The sequence below is a fragment of the Pinus tabuliformis genome, chromosome 7 (genome assembly GCF_031772625.1).
Source record: "Pinus tabuliformis cultivar Carrire ecotype Pingquan chromosome 7, CPIR1, whole genome shotgun sequence".
Classification (NCBI taxonomy): Eukaryota; Viridiplantae; Streptophyta; class Pinopsida; order Pinales; family Pinaceae; genus Pinus; species Pinus tabuliformis.
The window spans coordinates 738,378,486-738,405,370 of NC_142293.1; the positions used below are offsets into that span (position 1 = coordinate 738,378,486).

The 26,885-nt window shown below is 40.9% G+C and overlaps 1 protein-coding gene across 1 annotated transcript; it reads left to right on the forward strand.

Annotated features, from left to right (window-relative positions):
- The first annotated feature begins 113 nt into the window (after nucleotides 1-113).
- LOC149249640 (tRNAse Z TRZ4, mitochondrial-like) lies at nucleotides 114-24,201 on the forward strand. Its single transcript, XM_089458743.1, is given in 12 exon segments — nucleotides 114-616; nucleotides 1,003-1,092; nucleotides 1,478-1,522; nucleotides 1,731-1,785; nucleotides 1,953-1,996; nucleotides 2,135-2,219; nucleotides 2,222-2,676; nucleotides 2,854-3,122; nucleotides 3,366-3,513; nucleotides 3,669-3,704; nucleotides 22,803-23,320; nucleotides 23,461-24,201. Coding segments are annotated over 12 exon segments (2,631 nt in total). The 5' UTR covers nucleotides 114-430; the 3' UTR covers nucleotides 24,161-24,201.
- Nucleotides 24,202-26,885: the final 2,684 nt, after the last annotated feature.

The following is a 26,885-nucleotide window of genomic DNA, read 5'->3' on the forward strand; positions in this document are numbered from 1 at the left end:
TGATCGTAAGGATAAGAGGCTGCCGGACTTTCCAACATAGGTTTATACTTCATCCAAGTTACACATTGTTTAGCTCATCTAATGGATCGTTCATCCATATGAACTCTGTAATTTATTTTCTCTAATAACCAATATGTGCACTATGCATCATTGTTCTACATTCTTTTAAATTATACATATAAATGACGAGACAGAGGGACACTGATTTAGAGAGAAGGGCCATCGTAATAAAATTATAAATGGCCCATCCCAAGTTCAAACTACTAGTTTCAGGCCTTTATTCCTTTTACAATCCCACTTCATTCCTTTCAACCAGAAGATTGTTGAAGTCCCAATCTCACCCCGTAGTATCCTTCACCCCTTTTCTACTGTTGTTGCTGCTGCAGGAAGAAGAAAACCTGGAAAACAATATACACCCCACAAAAGAGGGATGCTCACCGGAACAGAAGGCACCTCAGAGAACACCATAGCGAAAAAACGTACTCTGGATATCGAGGAGAATGAAGAGAAAGGTTTCAATAAAAAGAGGTTGGAAGGACTGGACAAAGGGGCCCCAAAGCAGCTGAAGCTTAAGACCAGGAATGTCAATCCAGTCAATACCATTTGTTACATACAGGTTAGCATTTTCACCCGCCTTTTATTTTATTTTATTGAAGTACATCTTTCATCATCAAACAGAAACATTGCAACTGGCCTGAAGAGATTGGGCATCACAAGCAGCCCGCTCCACCATAAGGGTGAACTATTGTACATAAACACGAGATAATTCTTGGCTAAGCTGACAAAACATGGTGTAATTCTTGGCGAAACTGTTACAACATGGGGTAATTATTCTGTCAAAATCACACAGGACTTGCGTCTGGTCTAACCACTTATTCACGCCTCCATGTGGGTGGCGTGCTATGCTATGGCCTTTACAGCTGAATCATACCAACCTGCTTTTAAATTTTATTTTATTGGCTTTAGGTTTCTGAGGTTTTGTCCTCGCTATCTTTGTTACAGATTCTGGGGACTGGGATGGATACGCAAGATACATCCCCATCTGTTCTGCTGTTTTTTGATCAACAGCGATTCATATTCAATGCTGGAGAGGTGAGTTCAAGTTCAACTAAAATATCATAGCTTTACCAGGCCATAAAAAAATAGAGAGCTTTCCACACAGGACTGGAGTCCCCGATGGTGGGGATATCTGCTTTCGGTATAGCGTTAAAATTACCGATTGAATCCATGTCGCGAAGGCAATTGAAGCACTTTGTGGGTTTTGAAACTGTGACTACTGGTTGGTACTTGCAACTATTGATTCCTAGACAAAACAGGCCAGCTAGTCGCTTCCTTTTGAACTCAATGAATCGCTTACAGTCATAGGTTATGCGGCTTTTGGGTTAAAAGTATGGGTAATCGTGCTGGTATTTTCAATGTATTTGAACATAAAATCTGGTCAACATGTCTCTGAATGGACTATTCTTTTTTGTATCAGGGGCTGCAACGCTTCTCTGCTGAACACAAATTCAAGCTATCAAGAGTAAGCTGTGCTTTTGAATTAGTGTTATTTGGATCACTTATATACAGCTTTATAAATCATTGTTTTCTTAATGTGTCTGCCTTCTCTGTAAGATAAAATATTCAAGTTTACTTGAGCCGTTAGACACCCAATAGCAAAATATCACGCTCTTAGATTTGATAAGATTATTATGCACATGGACTGATAACCTATAAGGGTTGGCTCTCAGTTAGATCACATATTTCTTACACGGGTTTGCTCAGAAACTGCGGGTGGCATTCCAGGTTAGTTGTCGGAATATTTGGTCAGTTTTTATCTATTGTACGCAGAACTAGGGTTGATATGCAGGCAACAGGAGTGATCCTTTTTTTTTTTGAATTGGTGTCTATTCCTAGATTATGATTTTCTCAAGCAATCACAAATGGAATTACACCATGATCGTGCTTTGCAGGTCTTCTCCTGACGATGGCTGGCATAGGGGATGATGGAATGACAGTAAGCAAATTTTATACCCTCTTTTGCGTTGGGAGATTTTTTCTAGGAGGTCAAATTGAACACTAAAGTATTAAGACATCCTTATACTAGTGAAAATTTATCATGTTCTAAAATTTGTAGGTTCCTATGTTTTAACAGGTTAACATCTGGGGTCCATCAGATTTAGAATTTTTAACTGGTGCAATGCGGTCATTTATTCCAAATTCTGCTGTTGTTCACACCAATAGTTTGGTCCAGGGCATGTCTCGGAAGAGAGGGCAGTGAATCACAATTCAAATGGAAGCATATCAACAAACTCAATTATACTTGTTAAAGATGAGATTGTGCAGATATCTGCTGTTATTCTATTTCCTAATGCTGTAGGAAGCTGCGGGGAACTAAAGAACAGTATACAGATTTCCAAGGAGGTTGATAGTAAAGATGAAGAGGAAAGTGCAAATTTATCTCAAAAGCGTCCTCGTTTAGGATCAGATAGGTTATCTGAAACTGAAGAAACTAACTCAGGAATCCAGGCGAGATATAAGCCTGGTGATATTGCTGTAGTATACATCTGTGAATTGCCTGATATCAAAGGAAAATTTGATCCCTCAAAGGCTCAAGCACTGGGGTTAAAGCCAGGGCCTAAGTATCGGGAGCTGCAGCTTGGAAAGTCTGTGATGTCAGACAATGGGAATGGAATGGTATGCGAAATGCAGGGACTTTTGGCAGTTACCTCATCCATCATCAATCTTCTTCATACATTGCATATTCTTTATCTTATGTTTTTTGTGTGTTCGGTGTGGTCGAGTAGTAGCAAATTGCAATCCTATCTAACAGATTTGTTGAGCTTATTTTCATGTGGTCTTGTAATTGTGTAGGTACATCCAGGTGATGTGATGGGGCCATCATCCCCTGGTCCTATTATCCTCCTCGTTGATTGCCCTTCTATTTCACATTTGCCAGATTTGCTCTCTGCACCTGCTTTTAGGAATTATTTTCCAGGCGCTGACAATGCATCTGAGAACCTTCAGAAACAAGTGAATTGTGTTGTTCATCTCACGCCTGCTTCTGTCACTAAATATCCAGAATATGTGCAATGGATGTCGAAATTTGGGGATGCTGAACACATTATGGCTGGACATGAAGAGTATGCAATCCATATAAATATAATTTTTTTATTGAGTGACTTATTGCTTTATACTGTCATGAATATTTGCTTTACATACATACATCTATGTAGATTGGTAAGCCACATGAAGCTTTCTATAGTATATATTGCTAATAAGTGACACTGTTGATCGATATACAATTACTAAAATTTTTTTAATAAGAATTTTCTGAAGAACTCATGAATGCAGTTTCTTGTTGTTATTATTCCTCATTTTGACAGAAAGAACATGGAATTTCCAATTCTAAAGTCCAGTGCAAGAATTTCAACACGGCTTAATTTCCTTTGCCCACAACTTTTCCCTGTTCCTGGTTTTCGTTCTCTCAATGTTGCAAACAAGTCAGAAGGGGCTTCTGGTCAAATGAACCAGGTTTGTGACAGCCTGTTGGACATTAAATTTTTAGTTACTAGTGACTCATATATTTTTGTAGTTGTTGATTATTACAAGTGTGGGGTGTCTCAATGGAAATATTTTCTTTAGCCCATTTCAAGTATTTTGAACTACCATCATTCTTTTATTTTCAGGTTCATGGTATCATTCCTGCTGCTAACTTACTGAAGGTATGGAGTTTTCTTAGATGGTTAAAACCGCACACACACATAGACACATTTGCATCATTTGAGTTTGAAAATGCTTAAAATGATTCCCACATAGCTCAAAACAACACACATATTGTGCATCATTCAAGTTTCAAAAGTTGTCTTTCTCTAAAGTTGTCTGTATTTGTTGGAAGAATGTTACGAGTCAGGAGCTTGAGTATATTTTGTATGATCTATGGACACAGTCTATTATCAGCAATGAAATATACATGTGTTTCATTTTGGTATTCAGTATTCTCTAAGGTCTAGATTCTAGAGTAATGTATGCCATCTAGAAGGGGAACTTTTTGAATTTTTTTGTTTGAAATACCAATGAAAAAATCATTTATATGCATGTATGTACTTCACGTGTATGTAAGTATGTCTTTTCTAGCCCGGGGGTACTAACTTTCAACCCCTGGAATGGAGAGCTTAATAAATGATTTTGCCATAGAGTGAATTGGGTGTTCCCTTAAAATAACATAAGAATCTGAACGAAATTCCGTTTCTTGATGGTGTACACTATAAGTATAAATAAATTAATTCCATTAAAGCTTGCCTAATTTTCTTAAATTCCAAATACCGTGAAGAAAAGCCTACCATTCTGCTGATTGCTTTTGGGAAAAGAAGTCACTGCCTCCAAAGTATTAGGTGTTCCATGAAGCTTGAACATCATCAATGATGAGTTTCTGAATAGGATGAGCATTGTATATGTCAATATGACAACGGATAACTTTTTGATGGCACCAAATCTACCCTGACACAAAATTCATGAACTTGATGCAACGAAAATTCAACTTTCCTGCTATTTAACTTCTCTGTTGTTTTCATATAGGGCATGCGCCTGTCTCCCCCATGACCATTACAGGAACACAATCCTAAATTAATCTCGAACAAACTTTACACAAATCAGTTGCACAATTCAATACACCTTAATTGTTGCAATCTAAAATAATATATTAATATTATAGAAATTCACATATATGAAATGAACACGTGGATTCCTTATGAATTTCATGCAAAGACAAGCGCCTTTTCAATGGGCTTCAACACATACTCAACAGAGGAGAAATAAACACATAACTATAATTGTCTTGGATTCACACACATGCACGGAGATTTATTACCAATTCAACCATATACATAAAGGATTACAAGCATATAAGGATGCTATTCATTAACCAACCTTCAAATATACAAATGGCTGGCCTGGTTTACAACATGCATTTGGCCATCCTCGCCATCTATCTCTATTTCCTATTCTACTTCTATATCCCTAAACATGCACATACATCTCTATTTATTCTTGAGAATAGAAAACTCTAGAGATCCCAAGAGATTATCCTTATCCCTTCAAAATAGATCTTGTCTCAACTACTTACTAAATTCATGATTACAATGCTTTTCTAGAGCTTTAGCCTTTTACATAATTTAGAAATCCTAGAGATTTTTCCATCTTTTATAAGTTCTAGAGACTTTTCTGCATGACTTTCGGAAATTTCTATTTTGAAGATACCCCTAGATGCTCCTGCATCAGACTCTCAAGGTAGAAAATTATTCATAGACTCCTGTCTATGAGGTCTGTTACTTTACTGTAACAGCTCCTCCAGGATCCTGAACTTTAAATTGTAATTGATCTTTCCTGGGGAAAAGAAAAAAGTTCCTTTACTCATTCTGCCTCGGTCCCAGACTTTATTTTGTTGTTGTTCATTTAATTTGTTGACATAATTTCTCTCAGCTGACTGCATTCTAAGGCTGAATGTCTTCTTCTCCTTGCCATACATTCTCTTGGCATGTTGCTTCATAAGTTTCCACAGCTCATCAATCTCTTTGTCGAATTTGATTCTTGACTGAAGCTTCTTGTCAACTTTTGCTTGTTGCATCTTCTTTTCAGGCATGTTACTAGTACTGCTGTATGAAATTATAATATTTTTCTTCAAACCAGCTGACTTTGCAACTCTATGCAACCCTCATCTCTTGCCAACCAGCTTTCCAAAAATGCCATCTCTTCCTCAAAATCTCTGAAAAATTGCTTTGAATGTTGGGTGCGACACTGGATTTCATCTTCGAGAAATAACATAGATTCTATCTCCCTAATCACAACTTCATGTTCATCATTTCTCTTTGTTCCTCCTTTCACGAGAGTTGCATTTAAGTGTTGCTCTACATCCTGGCGTAGAACAGAATAAGAGTTATGTCCTCCTTCACCTTCATCACCTGTAACAGAATTTGCATTCTGCTCTTCCTCTAATTTTGTGACAACTGTAGGTAACTGTCCACCATCTTCCATACCTGCATCCACAAAAAATTCATTAGTTTTAAAAATATGAGAATCTTGGATCTCATCCACTGCTTCATCCTCATTCTCTCCAAGCAATGGCCCTTTCTTTGGTTCACAATATTGCACTTTTTCTACCTCGTACTCAACTGCTTTGAGTTCCCCTTCTTTCAACTAGGTTCTTATCATGTGCCTCATTTTCTTCCACAACTTTTTTGCAAACAATTCCTTAACCGACCATTTAACTTTCTTCTTAAAAATCCATCCGCATTTCTGGTCTTCCTCATATCTTTGTAGCCGTTCCATAAGTACATCCAGTTGTACTTTAATCTCAGCGAGTTCCCTATTGAACTCCTCATCACTCATCTTCCTCTTCATGTCAGTTGACTTGACATCTTCCTTCCTTCTCATGTGGCTTTCACCTAAACCTTTGTAATGACCCTCCGTAGCCATCTTTGTCTCTGTCCTTGTGAGCTTCTCCATGCACAACAGTGAACTGCAACCAACCCTCTCCTCTTTAGCAAACCTCCTCTTCTTGCTACTCAATACCTTATCAAGCTTTCGTCACTAGCTTGACCTTTTGGTATTTTATCAAGTTCTCTCCTTAGAACCTTCTCAAGTGCTCCTCTGCTTCTTTGGTTGTTGCACTTACTCAGTTTACTTCTTTTGAGAACTTCTACTTGTTCCCGGCTTCCTCTACTACAAGGTTCTTCTGCCACAATTCTTTCTTCACTTGTTCTCTTTGTCACACTTCCAAGCTATGCTCCACTATCACACTCCTTCAACTGCTACTTGCAAACATCAATTCCTCTGCACAAATCAATTCAAAAATTTAAAAATCAGTTTACCTATTGCACTGCTGCAATTCTCCAACCTCTTTCTGCTACACAACTCTCTTCTCTGCTCTCTGACACTCTTCTTGGAAGAGCTAAACAACTCTGATACCACTGCGCCAAATCTACCCTGACACGAAATTCATGAACTGATGCAATGAAAATTCAACTTTCCGGCTATTTAACTTCTCTGTTGTTTTCATATAGGGCATGCGCCTGTCTTCTCCATGACCATTACAGGAACACGAGCCCAAATTAATCTCCAACGAACTTTACACAAATCAGTTGCACGATTCAATACACCTTAATTGTTGCAATCTAAAATAATATATTATAGAAATTCACATATATGAAATCAACACGTCGATTCCTTATGAATTTCATGCAAAGACAAGCGCCCTTTTTAATAGGCTTCAACACATACTCAACAGAGGAGAAATAAACACAACTATAATTGTCTTGGATTCACACACATGCACAGAGATTTATTACCAATTCAACCATATACATAGTGGATTACAAGCATATAAGGATGCTATTCATTAACCAACATTCAAATATACAAATGCCTGGCCTGATTTACAACATGCATTTGGCCATCCTCGCCATCTATCTCTACCTCCTATTCTACTTATATATCTCTAAACATGCACATACATCTCTATTTATTCTTGAGAATAGAAACTCTAGAGATCCCAAGAGATTATTCTTATCCCTTCAAAATAGATCTTGTCTCAACTACTTATTAAATTCACGATTACAATGCTTTTTTAGAGCTTTTACATAATTTAGAAATCCTAGAGATTTTTCTAGCTTTTATAAGTTCTAGAGACTTTTCTGCATGACTTTCGGAAATTTCTATTTTGAAGATACCCCTAGATGCTCCTGCATCACTTTTGCATTGTTCATTATTATGCTTAACATAATTCTAAGAAGTCGATAATTCCTCAGTGGTAGTTCTTTGCAAGGGTATAGTGTGGGTTTAGAAGTACTCCTGATACTGTGCCAGGATCTGGATCTTTACTAGGCATCGAAGTTACTGGAAACACCTCTAGAGGTCCCTTGAAATTTTGTTTCCGTTTTGCAACTGAAATGGAGGGGAACACGACCGAAATGCCACCAAAACATTCCTGGGACATTTCCATTTTTTTAAAATGTCGTTTCAACATCCAGAAACATCAGTCGCATGTCTTAGTACTCAACCAAAACGTTTCAGAATTTCTAGAAACATTTTAGGTACAAACAATGATATTTTGGGCCAAAAAGTTTAAAAGTCACAAAAAATGCAAAAACAAAACCCTAGAAGCATCTACACTATCCCTACCTCGAAAATGAGCCTCAAAACTATAAATAATGCATCTCGGGCTTCCCTTCAGCATACTAATATTCAAAGGGAGAGAGAAGTTGGCTTCAAAAGGTTCCTTTTTTGAGTGTTTTTCATGTTGGAGAGTGAAGTTGGCTTCAAAGGGTTCTTTTCTTGTCCCATCTGCATTTGACCCTCTTTTTGTTGTTTCATCATGTGCAAGTTATACTTGAGGATATGAAGGACCTCTGTTAACTGAAATTGATCTGTGACTTCTTTAACTTTGGATCTACATGGAAAATAGGCCTCTTTCTAGACCAAGATCACTGATGCTGAGTAAGTGCTTTGTTCTATTCTTTCATCTTGAATCAACCTCTCAATTTCAATTTTCTATTGGCAAGGGTACCTCTGGTGTCTAATAAATGGTGGATTGTTGGCTCTTAGATCCACTTGTCTCTTAGATGGAAGTCTGTTTGGTTTATTATGTACTTCATGATGTTGTTTATGGACATCTTGTAACTCTAGTGCCTCATAGTTGGGTTCTTCACTCATTTGAATAGCATGGTACCTTGCAAAACATTATTCCTTCCATTTTTGGGTAACTTCTCCTTTCAGTACGAGCTAATGATTTGTGAGGGTGGAAGTGTGAACTTGTTGAGTTAGTCGTACTAGTCTACTAACTTGATTATAATGAAGATTTTTGTTGGAAATAAAATCCTTAGGGATTATGTGAATTTGGATTATTTCATTATATAAACTCAATATATATATATATTTATATATATATAATATATATACATACATTTTTTATTTGTTTAAATAAATAAATATACATTAGAAAAATAAATATATATAATTTAGCAAGTAGTTTGAAATAATTAGGACCTCTCGATGATTCTTTCGCGGATACTGGTCTGATGCAGACAAGTGCCCATAAAATGCAGGTAGGGCGTAATAATTCCTCTCATCGCCCCTAGATATGACCACCCTCTACATGAATCGTCTCAACTCTCTTGGTTGCAAGAATCCAAAACAATTTGTGTGATGCACCATGAATGATAAAGAAATTGTAACGATGAGCCGACCTTGAGTAGATAAGAATGACAAAAGGTTAATGGATTTGGGCTGAAGAATTAGTTAGCTGTTGGTGCCATGGCATGATGAACTGAAGTGAGCAAGGGTTTTTTTTCTCCTGCAACTTAGTATATTACGAATTCTTTAAACAATGGGTTAGCTGCCAATTCACGATGGAATATACTAGATAGAGGGTTTTTTTTTATTTGCAGCCAACTATAGTTCGTTGACTAATGGGTGAACTTCTAGCGGCAAGATGTAAAGAACCAAATGAGCAAGGGTTTTTTTGTTTGCAGCTGGGCATACTTCGAGTTTGTTGAATTCCATGTTTAGATTTGGCATTTAGGTTTGACGAACCTGAATGAACTTGAATTTTTTTTGAGGTTCGCCGAATTTCGAACCTCATGGTTCAAATTTGCTAAACTCTGTGACATAGTTCACTTATGAGGAAGGCCAAAGTCCACAAGTGAACTTGAAGAGTCATAGGGAATCCAAGAGACCTCTTGGAATTTAGGTTCGACAAACTTGAACGAACTTGAATTTTTTTTTGAGGTTTGCCCAATTTCAAACCTCATGGTTGAAATTCGGTGAATCCTGTGACATAGTTCATTTGTGAGGAAGGCCAAAAGCCACAAGTGAACTTGAAGATTCATAGGGAGTCCAAGAGACCTCTTGGAAGATGAAACCCAAGGGTCATAAGAAATTGTATTTATGTGTATCATATGAATGAATATTGTATCTCGCGCCTTATCAAATCCTGTCTTCCATTTCGTGAGTCTAAAAGTGGTATCAGAGTGAGGCTCCTTCTTTCCTTGGTTGATTTTGTTTGAATCACTAGTTTTGTGGCCATTGACGTGGGTATTGTCACGATTATTGTGCCCTTTCTCTTCATGCTCGCTCTTCCCATTTGCGTTCCTATCTACCTCGTGAGATCTATTGGCGCAAACTCTCATTCCACATCTCTCCATCTCTGCTTGACTTCTAAATAGATCTCAGCCAAGGACTAACCATTCTTGAATCTCATCTATTATCCTTGGAAGCTTGGTATGGGTAACTGGTCATGCTATACACATCAATGGTGATTGGTAGTGGATAGGTATTATACAATACCGTATTTGATATAGCATTATTGGTCCTTCCTCAAAATCATCATCACACTTGCCCAAAATTCCATTGCAGATTTGGTTCACAAAGGAATGAAACCCTCGTGGGTCATATGATGTAACACCATCCAACCAATGATACAAACTACACGTTTCTTGGCATTGACAACTTGGTGCCACTAGTTGCATTGTGCCCAAATGTTCCTCCTTGAAATGAAGATCAAGAACAAGAACAAAATCATGTTTTGAAGAAAGTAGTCGATGCTACCACACCTCGTCTCGCAGGATCAACTAGCAAACCACGCTCCTGGACAACATTTCATTGTATAGATCTTTGCTATCAAAGATCTGAATAGAGTGGCCTTTGCTTGTGAATTTGAACAAGGGACAATAGATTTCTTTGCATCTCAGGTTCACATAAGCACTCCAAATATTGCTAGTCAAATAATTGAGGCATCACATGGAAACGAAAAAGCTCAATTCGACACCTGAGAATAACTGCTCCTTATTTGGGCTCCATGATTACTCCAGTGATTCATATTGGCAATAGTTAGAACAATAAAATACAATTGGTAGAGTTTATAATTTAATGGAAAGAGATTGTTGCTAAAATGCAAGCAATTTTTGTGAGAGGCTGAAGGGTTCTCCTATTGGACTTCAATTCAAAGGTTATACTCTTGGTAACCATGGCCATGTGGTAGTTGTGAAGCCAATTCCCTGACTTTTTATTTTAGTTGTAAATTGCAACCATAATCTCTCCTCTTCACCCTCCTTCATAGCTAATGAACCTTGCACAATCCCCAAACTGACACACTGAAACAATTGAAAATGCCCAATTCTATTAAACATCAATGTAGACATCCTCATAGATTTGAGTCTGCCTTATGAAATCTCCATACAATCATAAGCCATGCCTCCATTGTTATACCTCTAGCCACTCGAACCTATGACCCGCATTTGAGGAGTCGATGTCGATTAAAAATGGGTGCTTGATCTATTACTACGGAAACCCAATCGAAAATATGTACATATGAGGAGCAATAACAACAATAGTGAAGACTTTATAGTAGAAGAAATCAAGTGAGGGTCGAGCACTTATAGCCCTTGTGTAGTCACACCATTTGCACGTGTGCGTAGGAGAGAGGATTTGTGCTTGCACGTGTGTGCAGTTTTGCTGATCTGCGTAGGGATTTTGCAGATCTAGTGCGCGGGTAGGGGGATTCATGCATCTTGGAGGATTGATCAATTGTTCTTGTGATAAAAGGGAAGTTTCTCCCTTGTTGTAATTCTCAAAAGAAAATCCTTTGCTAAAGAAAATAATAAAGACACAAGATTGTAGGTTTTCCTCGGAGTTGGGGTTTCCTATGTATATCTTGTGTTCTATGTGTTGATGTGTTTGTCTTCTGATTTATTTTTATGCTATGCATATTAAGTTAGAAAACTCAGTGTATGTGATTTAAGTTTCCAGAATGTTAGTTATTTGTGTTATTGGGTTTTTACACTTAGAAAATTGCAAATAAGTTTACCGGGTTTTAAGGAAATCTAACATGGTATCAGAGCTCAGTTTGTGATTGAAGACCAAGCATAGATTTTTTTCTTCAGGAGTAGATTTTTGATTTAGAGGCAGCAAGTTATCAGATCGATTTAGCTGTTAGAGTTTTGAGCGATGCACATTGTTTCTGGTAGTGTGATTTGTATTCAACATTTCGATTTGGCAGTATGGCATATCGAGGTCTCAAATTTGAAGACATGTTGAATGATGCGTCCAACTTTTGTTCATGGCATGAAATGATAGCAGTGGTGCTGGAGGAACAAGGGGTTGGGATTTTGTTGATGACGTCCTAGCACACCAATAAAGCCTCAGCAACTGGCTTAGCATAATAAAATGGATGCCAAGGAAAGAAGGATTATCTTGGAAGGAGTTAAAGGCCACATAATCCCTCACCTTATTGGGAAGAAGAATGCCAAAGAAATGTGGAATGCCATCATTGGTCTTTATTGGGGTTTGAGCGAGGCCTGAAAGCTGGACTGAAAGACAAGCTTAGAAGCATTAAAATGTTCGAGTCAAATTTTGTAGTTTCTTACCTCACCAAGTTTTCCAAGGTAAAGGAAGAGTTGGTTGGTGTGGGTGAGACAGTTCCAGATAGAGATTTGGTGAATTTTGCTCTGTTGGGTTTCACCAACTCATGGCAAGCCTTCACAGATGGGTTATGTGTTGATTTGGGGTAGCATCGATGTGATCTAGCAATGAAAATTGGTGGAGAGGCTAAAGCACATGAGATCTCCAAGACCCAGAAATGGTTTGGGAAATTCCACCCGTTAGAGAGATAAGATATTACAATAATTAATATTTTTAATGGGTTCCTAAGTCTAAACTTAGGAAAATAAAAATATTAATGGGTATTAATATAAAACTGGGAGAAGGTTCTAAATGACATGGATCAAGCCAAATCTAATATTAGCCGTTGATTAGAGATTTAATCTTGGTCATTGAAGACTCAACAAAAAAAGTATAAGAGGAGGCTTGAGGGTCAGTTGGAGATACACCAAGATTGATCAGTTAGTTCGATTTTCTGGAGCGAGGTTTGCTGAGAGAAATCGAACCAGTGATCAGAGTTGCAGTGAGGGGCAGTGAGTGCATAGCAGAGAGGCAGAGATAGTGCCGAAGGATCAACGCAGAGGCAGAGAAGGCTACACAGAGCCAACAGGAGCCATGCAGAGGGCCAGAGGGATTGCGTAGAGGCTACTAGGGTCTACGTGAGTGACGCAGAGGACCAGAGAACCTGCACAGAGCATTAGAAGGTTGATGCAGAGGGTTCTAGGCCGACGCAGAGGCCAGGAGGGCTAACGCAGAGCCTCAAAGAGGCATTGGAGAGATTTTCATGGAGCAGACTTGTCGAATATCTGCTTCCAAAGAGAGGTATCACTGCCAGATTGATTTCTTTGTCGGGTGAGCCAATTTGGCACCTAGTTGTACTCAAGAAAGCTGCTTAATAATAAAACCCTTAGAACTGCTGCACCGGTTTTCCTAAGTTGGTTTTTTTTCTGGGACAATTGTCCAAAATAACGGTGTCCCTTGTGTGTTTGTCTATTCTTTTAGTTGATGATCTGTAGATGGTTGAGACTGTACTTGTGTTTATTTTCAGTATTGATATGGTTAAATAACTTGTTAAGTAATTAAACAAGTAGGTAAAATAAACCAGATAGTGCAGGAAGAATTTCTAACGGGTTAGACTTAGAAATTTCAACATTATGTGCCTGAGAAAACCTTCTAGATTGGGAATGCTTGTGGGGTGACTACGTTTAGGAGGAGATTCGTAGACAAACTCAACTTGGATCTCATGTTAAGAAGATGAAGCAAATTTTGCTCTAGCCAACAAAGGGACCAAGTTTGAGGGTAAAAAGAGTAGTGGTGGCGGTGAGTTGAGTTCTAAGGGAGAGAAGAAGAAAAAGAATCTTAGCAAGATCAAATGTTTTATGTGCCACCAGTTTGGGCATTACGCTACAAAATGCCCTAATAGGAAGAAAGAGTCCAAGAGGGACCAAGTAGCAGCCTTTGCAGAGATACATGAGTTCCCTTCTAATTTTGTGGAGGAGTTTTCACTCATTGCTTGTATGGCAAGTTCAATGGCTACCAATGTATGGTATGTGGATAGCGGTGCGTCCTGTCATATGACAGGAAATAAGAAATATTTTAGGAAACTATCAGAGGACATGGGGTTCAATATTGAGATGGAAGACGATGGCAAGTATCGGGTCGAGGGGTGGTACAATTCGTTTTGAGAGGAAGTCTGAAAACCCTCTATATCTCAGAGATGTTCTTTATGTACCTGGGCTTAAGAAGAATCTCATTTCAGTTTCAACACGGGAAGATGAGGGGTATGAGGTGATCCTCAGACAAGGTAGGGTTTTTATAAAGCCCTCAAACTCCAATGTGGCGAAGCAAATTGGGGTTAGGCACAAGAGCCTGTACAGATTACAGTTTGAGACAACTGCAACATTGAGTAATAGTGGGGGATGTGACTCAGGCAATGAGCTTGGGGAGTTATGGCATAGGTGCATGGGACATTTGCACCATGGAGCACTGAAGATTCTTAAGGAGATAGAAATAGGACTACCACAATGTAGCGTCAATCAACATGAGGTGTGCAAGGGTTGCACCCTCAAACTCCAAGGTGGCGAAGTAGATTGGGGTTAGGTAATAGGCACAAGAGCCTGTATAGATTAATGTTTGAGACAAATGCAACATTGACTAATAGAGGAGGTCGTGACTCAGGTTGTGAGCTTGGAGAGTTATGGCATAAGCGCATGGGACATTTGCACCATGGGGCACTGAAGATTCTTAAGGAGATAACAACAAGACTACCACAATGTAGCATGGATCAACATGAGGTGTGCAAGGGTTGCACACTTAGAAAGTATGCCAAGTCATCTTTTCCTAATAGAGATAACAGGGCTAAGGGTATATTGGACCTTGTTCATTTAGATGTATGTGATCCTTTCTCTATAGTATCTCTTAGTGGGTACAAGTACTATGTCACCTTCAGAGATGATCACTCGAGGAAGACCTAGATATTTTTCATGAAGAAGGATGAGGTCTTGAAGTTTCTGTAGTTTAAAGCGTTGTTTGAGAACCATACTGACAGTAAGATCAAGGTGCTGAAGTCTGACAATGATGAGGAGTATATCTCAAACACATTCAAGGAGCTATTAGGATTTGTCTCAAAACATTGAAGGAATGGGCCAGCGAAATGGCAATGGCAACAAGGGTAAGGGAGTCCAAGGGGATTTCCACTATGGAGAAGGATCTGGCACCTCACATCACCATGCATCTCTCCATGCCAACATGCCATTGATTCAGAATACACCCCCTAGATCCACCATTCCTACATTCCTACAATTTGGAGCAGGTGGGCAACTAGAGCAGGAGGAGGCACCTTATGGGGACTATTTCTTGGAGTATCAGTCTTATGGGCCTGATTTTGGGAGGGCCATCACTTTCAAATATTTCTGTCAGTTGAAGGGCAACAACAAGCCCAAGGGACAAAATGGAGGAGGTTACATGCAGGGGACAGATTTGCAACGCACTGTGGGGAGGCTATTTCTCCCAACCTTCGATGGGTCCTCCAAGAGCTCGGCCAAGGCATGGGTCGAAAAGCTGGATATTTATTTCCAGTTGAAGCAAATCTCAGAAGGAGAGGCAATCAAGATTGCCACGTTGCATCTGGAAGGGGAAGCCCATGACTAGTGTTCCACGGATTGACCACGTTGGGACATGTGGGAGTGACTGCCTATGATGATTTCACTAGGAGGGTGTTGGAGCGGTTTGAGAGGAAGGATCCAGAGGAGTATTTCAGGGAGCTGACAAGGCTCAAGCAGACCGAGAGTGCAGAAACCTACATCTCAGAGTTTCTGTGATTGTCTGTGATGGTGCCTGACTTGTCAGAGTCTAGGAGGATTTTCATGTTTGTGGATGGGCTATCAGAGCCATTGCGTGGGTTAGTAAGGTCCAACAACAAGCCCAAGGGACATAATGGAGGAGGTTACATGTAGAGGACAGATTTGCAACGCACTGTGGGGAGGTTATTTCTCCCAACCTTCGATGGGTCCTCCAAGAGCTCGACCAAGGCATGGGTCGAAAAGCTGGATGTTTATTTCCAGCTGAAGCAAATCACAAAAGCAGAGGCAATCAAGATTGCCACATTGCATCTGGAAGGGGAAGCCCACGACTAGTGGTTCCACGGATTGACCACGTTGGGACATGCGGGAGTGACTGCCTATGATGATTTCACTAGGAGGGTGTTGGAGTAGTTTGAGAGGAAGGATCCAGAGGAGTATTTCGGGGAGCTGACAAGGCTCAAGCAGACCGGAGTGCAAAAACCTACATCTCAGAGTTTCTGTGATTGTTTGTGATGGTGCCTGACTTGTCAGAGTCTAGGAGGATTTTCATGTTTGTGGATGGGCTAGTAGAGCCATTGCGTGGGTTAGTGAGGTCCAACAGGCCCACTACATTACAAGATGCAGTTGGGAGAGCCCGAGATTTACAAGATGCCCTACCCAGGGCAAGGGCACCATTAGCCCTAGACAGGGTTTCCAGCAAAGGGGGAAGGACATTAGGGCTCCACCACCGAGAGCCAATCAAGGGTGTGGGCAGCTGGATGATGAGACCCGGAGAGACCTCAAGAGGAGGAAACTGTGCTTCACTTGTCAGGAGTCGTGGGCACCAGGCCATAGGTGTGTAGCGAGCAAGGCCCACTATATCGAGGTCTTCTCTGACAACGATGCAGAGGATGAGACCTATTTTGAGATGGGTGGAGAGGAGAGTGCAACACCATAGGGAGGAGGATCACCACCACCAGCAGGGGGTTTCCTTCGCTCCTACTGGAGGGGTCCTTGCATCACTGCGTGGGGTACCCAAATTCTTGACTATGAGAATCAAAGGCACTGTTAAGGGGCATCGTGTCTTAGTTATGGTGGACAGTGGGGCTACCCATAATTTCATTGATGCTCAGCTAGTTCAGAGGAAGGGCATCACAATTGAGGAGTTTGAGGGATTCTCAGTTCTTGGGCCTAGGGATAGGACCATGTAGTGCCAGCCTTGACAGTGACCATGGGGAACTACTCCATGTCAGATCACTTCTTTGTGGTGGATGCACCGACACCAACGCAGTGTTAGGAGTCTAGTGACTCTATATGCTTGGCAGAGTCACAACAAACTGGAGGAAGTTGGAGATGGAATTTGTAGGGCCAGATGGCAAGACGGTGTTGCTTCGGGGGATGCACTCCTACCCACCACAGACTGTTTCGGCCCACAGGATGGAGGCTGACTTGAGACATGGAGACATTGAGTGGGCTGTGGAGTTGAGGATCTCAGAGGCTGGGGAAAGCCCAAGCCACCACATCCGGAGATACAGGCTATTCTTGACAGGTATCCAATGGTGTTTGGGGACATACCACCGGGACAACTACCTGACCGAGGGTTTGAGCACACTATCGAGTTGGAGCCAGGGGTGCAGGCCGTCATCACTACCCCTTATCGACATCCCAAGGCTTATCGGGATGAGATTGAGAGGGCCGTCCACGAGCTGTTGGCATTTGGGCATATCAGGCCCAACTCTAGCCCTTTTGCTTCATCAGTTGTGCTGGTGAAGAAGAAGGACGAGTCCTTACGGATGTGCATCGATTACAGGGCCCTCAACAAGAAGACGATGAAGAACCGCTATCCCATTCCCTGTATAGATGAGCTAATGGACGAGTTGAGGGGAGCTAAGTTCTTCTCAAAGATTGATTTGCGGTCGGGGTACCATTAGATCCGGGTGAGGGACCAAGATGTCCCGAAGACAACATTTCGGTGCCATTATGGGCACTTTGAGTTCCTGGTTATGCCCTTTGGGCTGACCAATGCACCTGCGACATTCTAGTCATGCATGAACCACGTGTTTCGTGGCAGTTGAGTGAGAAGTTCGTGTTGGTGTTCTTTGACGACATACTGATTTACAGCGGGGCGTGTGAAGGGCATTTGTAGCACCTTGAGACAATACTGCACATTCTGGAGGAGTAGCAGTTCTATGCCAAGCTGTCCAAGTGCGAGTTTGGGATGACCGTGATGCTTTACCTAGTGCACATCATTGGGGAGGATGGTGTCAGAGTGCATGAGGAGGAGATTAAAGCTATCCGGGATTGGCCAGAGCCCGGAATGTGACTGAGCTGAGGGGGTTCGTGGGCATTTGCACTTATTACAGGAAGTTCATGAAGGGCTTCTCCCTGTTGTTGCACCTCTCATAAACTTGACGAAGAAGGGGGCTTTTAAGTGGACCACTACAACGCTAGAGGCATTTGATCGCCTTAAGGAGGTCATGAGCAACTGTCCGGTGTTGGCACTTCTTGACTTCTCTTAGCCTTTTGTGTTGGAGTGTGATGCATGAGGAGTGGGTGTGGGGGCCGTATTGATGCAAGGAAGGCACCCCGTAGCGTTTGAGAGCAGGAAGCTACTACCCCATGAGCTACTTTACTCCATCTATGATAAGGAGACGCTGCCATCATGCATGTGTTGGCCAAGTTCAAGCAGTATTTGGTGGGGAATAGGTTAAAGGTCAAGACCGATCACAAAAGTCTCAGGTTCTTTTTGGAGCAAAAACAACTACAAGAGAGGCAGCAGAAGTGGGTGAGCAAACTACAGGTGTATGACTTTGACATTGAGTATGTCAAAGGGAAGCACAACGTAGTGGCTGATGCGTTGTCTAGGAGACTAGCCACTTTGTCCTTGATGAGCATCGCCCCAGATTGGAGGGTGCAGTTACTAGTTGAGTACTCCAAGGACAAGTTGCATGTGAAGTCCTTGATGGGTTGGTGACAGATGATCGATATCGGGTGATGAATGAGGTGATCTACTACTGAGACCAGATTTACTTGGTACCCAACTCCCCACTGAGGGAGAAGATTCTACAGGCTGCTCATGATTCACCATTAGTAGGGCATCAGGGGTTCACAAAGACATATTGGACCATTAGGGAGCGCTTTGCGTGGAAGGGCCTCAAGGATGATGTTCTGAGGCATATCCGAGAGTGTGACACATGCCAGCGGAACAAGGGAGAGCAGACACACCCCGCGGGCCTATTGCAGTCGCTTCCCATTCCGGAGGGGAAATGGGAAAGCATATCAATGGATTTTATTTTATTACCGGCTGCCCACAGTACAGGGCAAAGACTGCATCTATGTAGTGGTGGATCGCTTGACGAAGTACGCTCACTTCTTCGCCATTCCAGCCCGGTACTCGGCCTCACAAGTGGCCAAATTGTTTTTCAGAGAGGTGTTTCGGCTACATGGTCTCCTGAAGACCATCGTCAGTGACAGACAACAAGTTCATGGGTTTGTTTTGGCAGGAAACTATTCCGTTGGTGGGTACTGAGCTCACCCCGAGTACCAGTTACCACCCTCAGACAGACGAAGATAGTTAACAAGTGGTTGGAGGGCTACTTGCGTAACTATGTGACAGGGCAACAGAGAGTGTGGATACGGTGGCTGCACTTGGGTGAATACTGCTACAACACTATGCATCACATGTCTATAGGTATGTCACCATTTCGAGCTCTGTATGGTTATGATGCGTTATCTTTTGCTGGCGTTATGTTTGGAGACAACAGGGCCCAAGGGCCAAGGACTGGATACAGGAGTGCTAAGATATCTTGAGGGCTCTGAAGGACAACCTGAAAATGGCCCAAAATTAGCAGAATCTTTATGCATACAGGGGCAGAGTTGAGAGGCAGTTCGAAGTTGGGGACTTGGTATTCTTGAGGCTCTAGCCGTACAGACAGCCTACACTCAAGCAGAAGGGGTTTGAGAAGCTCAAACCCTGCTACTATGGGCCTTATCGTGTCACTCAGAGGGTGTGGGACGTAGCATATGAATTGGAGCTACCCCTGGGGAGCCGGGTGCACAACGTTTTTCACGCGTCTTGCCTAAAGAAGGCACTGGGAATGGGTTACAATTGCCACGAAGTTACCCACTATGGATGATGAGGGCATTTAGTGCTGGAACCAGAGGCTATTTTGGATACCAAGGAGAGACATCTCCGTAACAGGGTCATCAGGGAGTTTTTGATCCGATGGAAGAATCTATCGAATGAGGATGCCACCTGGGAGGGGGAACATATACTACAACATTCTTCTTTGCAATTGCTTGAGGACAAGCAACATTTTGGCGGGAGGACTGTGATATTCCTACTTAGTGTTTCACTAAGTGAATATCGAATTTTGCTCAATTTTGGCGTATTGCATTGTTTCACTTAGGAGAAGTGGGCCTGGGGATCCACCACAAAGGATTTTCGGTCCGCATGGAGAGTACGCTCTCATTAGAGCGAAAAAAGGTGACAGAAATTCGATGTGGGCCCACATGGGTAGCCTTGGAGGGAAATCAACAAAAGGAAGGAGGGGCTCTCATTTTGCTCATCATCTATCATTTTTAGAATTTGTCTTTTGATAAGAGCACGCTTGAGCAGTGAGCCAAGTTCGAATGTGCTGTTCAGCACACCAGGGGTTTCCGAGCGGAAATCCCAGCCCTTGCTTCGGTGGACTTCAAGTGTCAACCCTAGGAGGGAGTTCTACTTCATCCCAATTCATATCAGCAGCAGAGAATCGAGTTACAACTGCGGGAGAGTCATAGTAGCGCAGGGACTGCGTAGTCACAGCTAGAGGCACTTCGGGAAGTTGTGGAGATAGGGAGTTTGTTTGAGAGGAAATTCGGTGGGAAGGCTTGGGAAGTCTTCTGATAGGGCTTGTAGACATTTTTGGGGCATTCAACAGCAGAATCTTCAGGTGGGTCGATTTACCCAGCAGGAGAGCCAATCAAGCCCAAGAGGGTTGAAATTCCGGGGTCAAGCTTTGGCCAAACCCTTCGTGGGTTATTTTGGGTTTCTTGAGTAGAGGCTAGGATTAATTTCCCGGAATTTTCTGAGCAGCAAGGAAGGCTCTAACAACAGATCATTTCAGGCAGCAACACCTTTTTGGGCATTTACAACGCAACACTTGGGCCGAATTAGCAGCAGATTGGAGGAGGGTGTTTCATTGTTCATTTTGGGCTTTTGCTAGCTTGCCTAGAGCAAGCCCAGGTGCACACATTCCAGCACCTTGTTGTACACCTCTTTCCATTTAATAAAATGAGTAGACAACGCAGTTTGGATGCCAATTTCGTGGTCTGATGGTTTGTTTTAATTTCATGGTGTGTTTGTCTATTTTCTTTGCATATTTACTGTTAATTTTCCTTAGGGATATTACATTAAAAACCCAATTCATTCACTGGGGTTACTTGTGTTCTCCCCTAGTGAGTCTTAGGGAGCCCCTTGCGAAGCCAAAGTAGAGCCACCTTAAAGAGGCAAGGTGGGTTGCTGAGGTGACAGTGGATGACCAATGGAGGTTCCACTTAGATTGTATGATGTAGGTTGGAGCTTTCATCACTTTAACGTACAATTTGAGTGGTTACAAAGACCAAATAAAAAAATCATGAAATGTTTGGTTCAATCAAAACATATGAACAATATAGCTTATACAGAAATTAATGAACCTTGATATCCCCAATATTCATTTGATGTAGTGTTACATGGGGATGCATTCCCCTAGGTGGGGTATAGTGTTAGTCTTTGTGGGATGTTTCCTCACATCTCCCTTTTGGGAAAACTTGATGAGATGCAACGTGGGATGTTTCCCAAGAAATGGGGAAAATTTCTCTGTTTTGGGGGATGCTTAAGTGTCCCCACCTCCCCAGAAATGGATGATTACAAAATGAACCCCACAATTTTTGCCCAAGGTCCCTAGGAAAAGTGAAAAGAAGGAAAAGCAAAAATCAAACTCTAAAGCGGCTGAGACCAAACACTTTATAGGAGACTTGAAGAATGTGCCCATTTACTATCATTATGATATGCTGGGATTTACATGGGAGATTACTGCTGGAGTCTTGGAGATAAGCTGTAAGTGACACTGATTCAGAGGAACTCTGATTTAGATAGTGGCACTGAGATTCCCTTGCATTCTGCTGATGTGTACCTAGAGCAGACGGATGCAGAGGTCCAGTGGTTTGAGCATTGATGTTCATTTGATCACTTTTTTCTTACTTTTAAATTTGAAGTTTAATGCTATGAATCACGATAGACTCTGACTCTTTAAAGTTAGGCATTGACCACTGGGTCTTCGAGTGACTTTTTGATGTTCACACACACTAATCAGTACCATTTGTATGTTATAGATTCAATGAGAAATACAATAGTGTTTGATGAATTGTGATGGTTACAACTTACATGCCAATGTGATTATTTATTTCATGCTTTCATTGTTCATATTTGTGACTTGTTATTGTTTTCCATATATTTTGATTTTAATTTTTTTTAGGATTTCTGACAGCGTACCATATGTCGGGGACCTTGATATTCCCATGATGTTTCCTAAAATTTGGTGGATGTATCCACATGTCTGCTTGATGCATTTCCTTGTTCTTGTGTCCCCCTGTCCTGGAAACTTAATTTTGATGGCTTCTGAATCTTAATGGAGTAAAAGTAGCTGAATATATAAGATAAATTATATAAAATGAAGGTAACAAACTTGGTCAATTATTATTGGTTAGACATGCTACTAATCCAGTCAATGACTTGCTATATAATGTAAAATATATAACTAATATGCAATTCATCAGATTGTATACATCAGCGTTATAACGAGCGGGAGTGCTTCTACCTAACCCATCCTAGTTACAAAGTTTGAATTTCATATTCTTCTGTTCTGTGTTTCTTTTATGATAATTGCAATGTCACTGCTTGTATCACCATTGTATTAGAAATCTTTAGTATGATCATGATGGCATTGCTGGTCATTTTACTCCAGTAATATTACTGTTTGTATGATGCTTCTGTTCTCTAGGATTTGCCAAATTATGCTTCATGTCATTGGAATGTATCTAGCTAAAGACCAGGATATTATATGCTTACTTGTGCCCGTGTTTCAGTTTCGCTTACGCCCTTATGCTCAACTTGGTTTGGATCAATCCTCCGTTCCCAGTTTGCCCACTGCATCAGATATCATTGATGAACTGCTTTCTGAGATTCCAGAGATTGTGGATGCTTCGAAACAGATTGCCCAGCTGTGGACTCCAGTGCTGAAGGAGCAATGTGAAAAGCCTCAGCTGATTGAACCTCCCAGTTCTTCAACTATGTTGGAAGAGCCTTGGCTACAGAAAGGGTGGTGCGAATCTGAATTAGAATCTGAAAAGAAAAGCTTTTATGATTCCTCTGTGGGCAACCAATTCAGATCTTCAAATGAATTAGAATGTTGTAATAGTAGTGATGAAATTCCTGTGTGCTTGGAGGGCATAAACAGAGATGTGATGGAGATGGTCTTTTTAGGTACAGGCTCCTCTCAGCCATCAAAATATCGTAATGTCAGTGCAATATTTATTAATCTTTTCTCCCACGGTGGTATACTTCTAGATTGTGGAGAGGGAACTTTGGCACAGCTCAAAAGGAGGTAAGTTGCGTATCTAATAGCCAGTCTTTGAGATTTTTGACATTCTTTAAAAGCTTCCATGGCTTGCCTTTTCATATCTTGTGTAATTGAACTAAATATGAATCCCATTTTGAATGCAATTTCCATGACATGAACATTAGGTTTGGAGTGAGAGGTGCTGATGATGTCATCAAATCATTGAAGTTTATATGGATATCACATATTCATGCTGATCACCACACAGGTCTTGCAAGGATACTTTCTCTGCGAAAGCAGTTATTAAAGAATGAACCTCATGAATCTTTGCTGGTCATTGGACCACGGCCACTAAAGAGATTCCTGGATGCATACTCAATGCTGGAGGATTTAGGCATGCAGTTCATGGATTGCAGACAAACAGTGAAGGAATCAATGGATGCTTATGAACAAATATCTCATGATACAAAAGATCAGATGAGAAGTAATAAACAACATGTTAAGGATAATGGTGATGGTTCAGGACAGCTAGTTAAGAAAGAGATGTCTGTTGGTAGTAATCTAGTCCGGTTTAAGCTGGAAACCAAACTGGAAGCATTAAGTGCCGGGCAGAATCGAATGCAGAGCTATTGGCAACGACCTGATGGTTTTGTTTTGGATATCACAGGGCTGCAGAAGTTAAAGAAAGCTTTATCTGAAGCTGGGCTAGAGATGTTGACCAGTGTGCCTGTTGTGCATTGCCCACAAGCATTTGGTGTTGTCTTGCAAGCTGCAAGTAGAAATAATAATGGCAATAAAACAGTGCCAGGTTGGAAGCTTGTATATTCTGGTGATACAAGGCCTTGCCAGGCTCTCATAGATGCTGCTTGCGGGCAACTGTTCTGATACATGAGGCAAGTGTAGTGCATACCTTCTTATCTATGCTCTTTATCAAATTATCTGCTGCGTCATTCAAATATAAGTGGCATCTTCAACAGAAAACCTCAGTAATTTGTCTTTTAGGGAAGTCTACTTGTTCTTTCCCGTGGGTGTATCCCCCCCCATTTATATCTTTATTAATAAGACATTCTGCTCTATAAGCACAGAAGATACGATTATTAATTTTGTCTTGATCCTAACACACTCTTGCTCTCTGTCTGATTGTTTAATTTTCTCTTAACAAATTCCAAAGGTAGTCTATGTTAAGTTAGAGAAAACTGTACCTGTTCGGTTCCTAAACCTGAAGCTCATATTTTCAGCATCTGATTGCTTTATGCATCTAACAACATATACGCAAATGTCCTTTTCCCTGTTCCATGATCCTAATCTTCCTTGGGAGTTCAGCAATACAAGTTGTGCTGATCTTAATTTCTAATACTGGGCATTTTATACATCCAAAAGAAGGCAGGGATTCTCCTTTTTAGCACCTTCTCATTCCCAGAATATATATCCACGTACCATCTTTGTATGTTTGAGAGCAATCCTGATAACTGTAGTTAAAACATTATTTACAAAGAACTGAGAAGCAATCCCTAGTTTTTCTGCTTTCTGCCTGGCTTCTGCCAATTGGCGTTTGAAGTTTGAACTTGAAATTCACTGCCTCAGCAATGTAAGTGATTTAAAGTTCTGCAGTCCTTTATGTAACTTGGACGATGAAGGTTAGAATACTTGTTATATCCTTATCTCCGAATTCTCTCAGCAGTTAGGACCAGTCGTTTTTTATTCTCCAACTACTTGTAACCATCTATCTACATGGATGTTTGATAATGTTAATTATTAGGGCTAGATTGTTCTCTACTGTAGATAATTGCAGCATTTTCATATTACATTCACCCCATAACACCATATCATCATTAGCAATTATGTAGAGAAAACAATAACATCAACAATGCAGCAGAACAATAAGAAACAATAGAGGCAAAACATACACAATAGAGACACCTGGATTTAGGTCAAAGACCAGGGCAAAACCCCACAAGGGTAAAACTCAACCAAATTCTTCTTCTTAGATATTCATCAAATGTTCAGCTGAGAGACAAAATACAAATATCATGAGACATCATCATCAGTTACATTAGGCCACCTAAGGCCAATCCAACCGCAGATCATACTGTCATAAGAACAATCACTATCGTACTTCACTGTTGCTGTCATAGTGGTTCTTCCATCACTGTCATATCATCTTTATCATACATCACTGTCAATACTTCACTGTTATACACATTACCGTCATAAGGCTCAGCCACACATCTCAGTCATAGAGGCACTGTCATACATCAGGGTGTCACTATCACACACCAACGTTCACTTCCATGTCTGTCATATCAAGGTCACTCCCATACAATAAAGTCACTGTCATACAACCAGGTCACTGTCATACAAGGTCACTGCCATCAAAGTCACTGACATATGTCAAAATCTGTCATAGAGTTCTATCATGCAATACGACTGTCATAAAGTTTTGCCATACAATATCACTGTCGTCAATGTGATATCGCTGTCATGTGAAAGTAACATTGCCATACACTGTCATTACCATTCATTAGGATGTTGTTGCATCAATCTTATATAAGTTACTGTCGTCAGTGTGACACGGTCACTGTCATTCATCATATCTATTTCATACATTAATAGGTCACTGTCATATTCATGTAGATGTATCAAGGTCACTGTCGTAAAAAAACTAATCTCACTTCCATGTATCAAGTCCATACATCATAGATATCACTGCTATGTATAACTGTCACAAGAGTACTATAGAGTCTAGAGTCTAGACATATTGATATCACCAAAGGTCACTCCATATATCATTAACTCAGTCCTACTATCATGAGGATAAATACAAGCATATCCTGCCATAACCAATCTCCACCCCTTGTCAAATACGAGTCACAGATAATATAGCAAGCCACAGTAATGAAAGCGAACTTCTGAGAAGGTAAGTACGGACCACTGTAATATATGCATACCACAGAGAGGTAATACAAGTCACACAGATATGTAAGCGAACCTCAGAAGTATTAATGCGGGCCACAATATGTAGTGCGAGCCACAACGTGCAGGATGTGAGCCACAGGGTGCAGGATGCGAGCCACTGTATAGATGTGAGCGACAGATAGAAGAAATGAGCCACAGAAATCAATTGTGAGCCATAGAACATCAAATGTGATCCTCAGCAAATGCAAATCGAACCACTCTATAATTGCAAGCCTCAGAGAACGAGCCACTACAAATGCATGCCTGAGAGTTATAGTGCAAGTTGCTATAAATGTGAAATTCAAAGTTATAGAGCAAGCTACTATAAATGCGAGCTTCAGGGAATGCGAGTCACAATGAATATAATCGATCCACAGAAAATAGTGAGCCACCATATAATCGAGCCACATGAAAGATGATGTGAGCCAAAAGAATAGAGTCTGAGCCATAAAAACAAGTGCACGCTATAGGTGCAATGTGAGTTATATGATAGAGCCCGAGCTATAGAAACAGGTGCGATCAATAGGTGCAATGCGAGCTACAGGATATGAGCGATCCACAGATAAAATAGCGAGCCACCGGAGTATAATCAAACCTTAGAAAAACAATAGACATGCGTGTCACTTTCATTGAATGTGTATAAAATGAGCCTTAC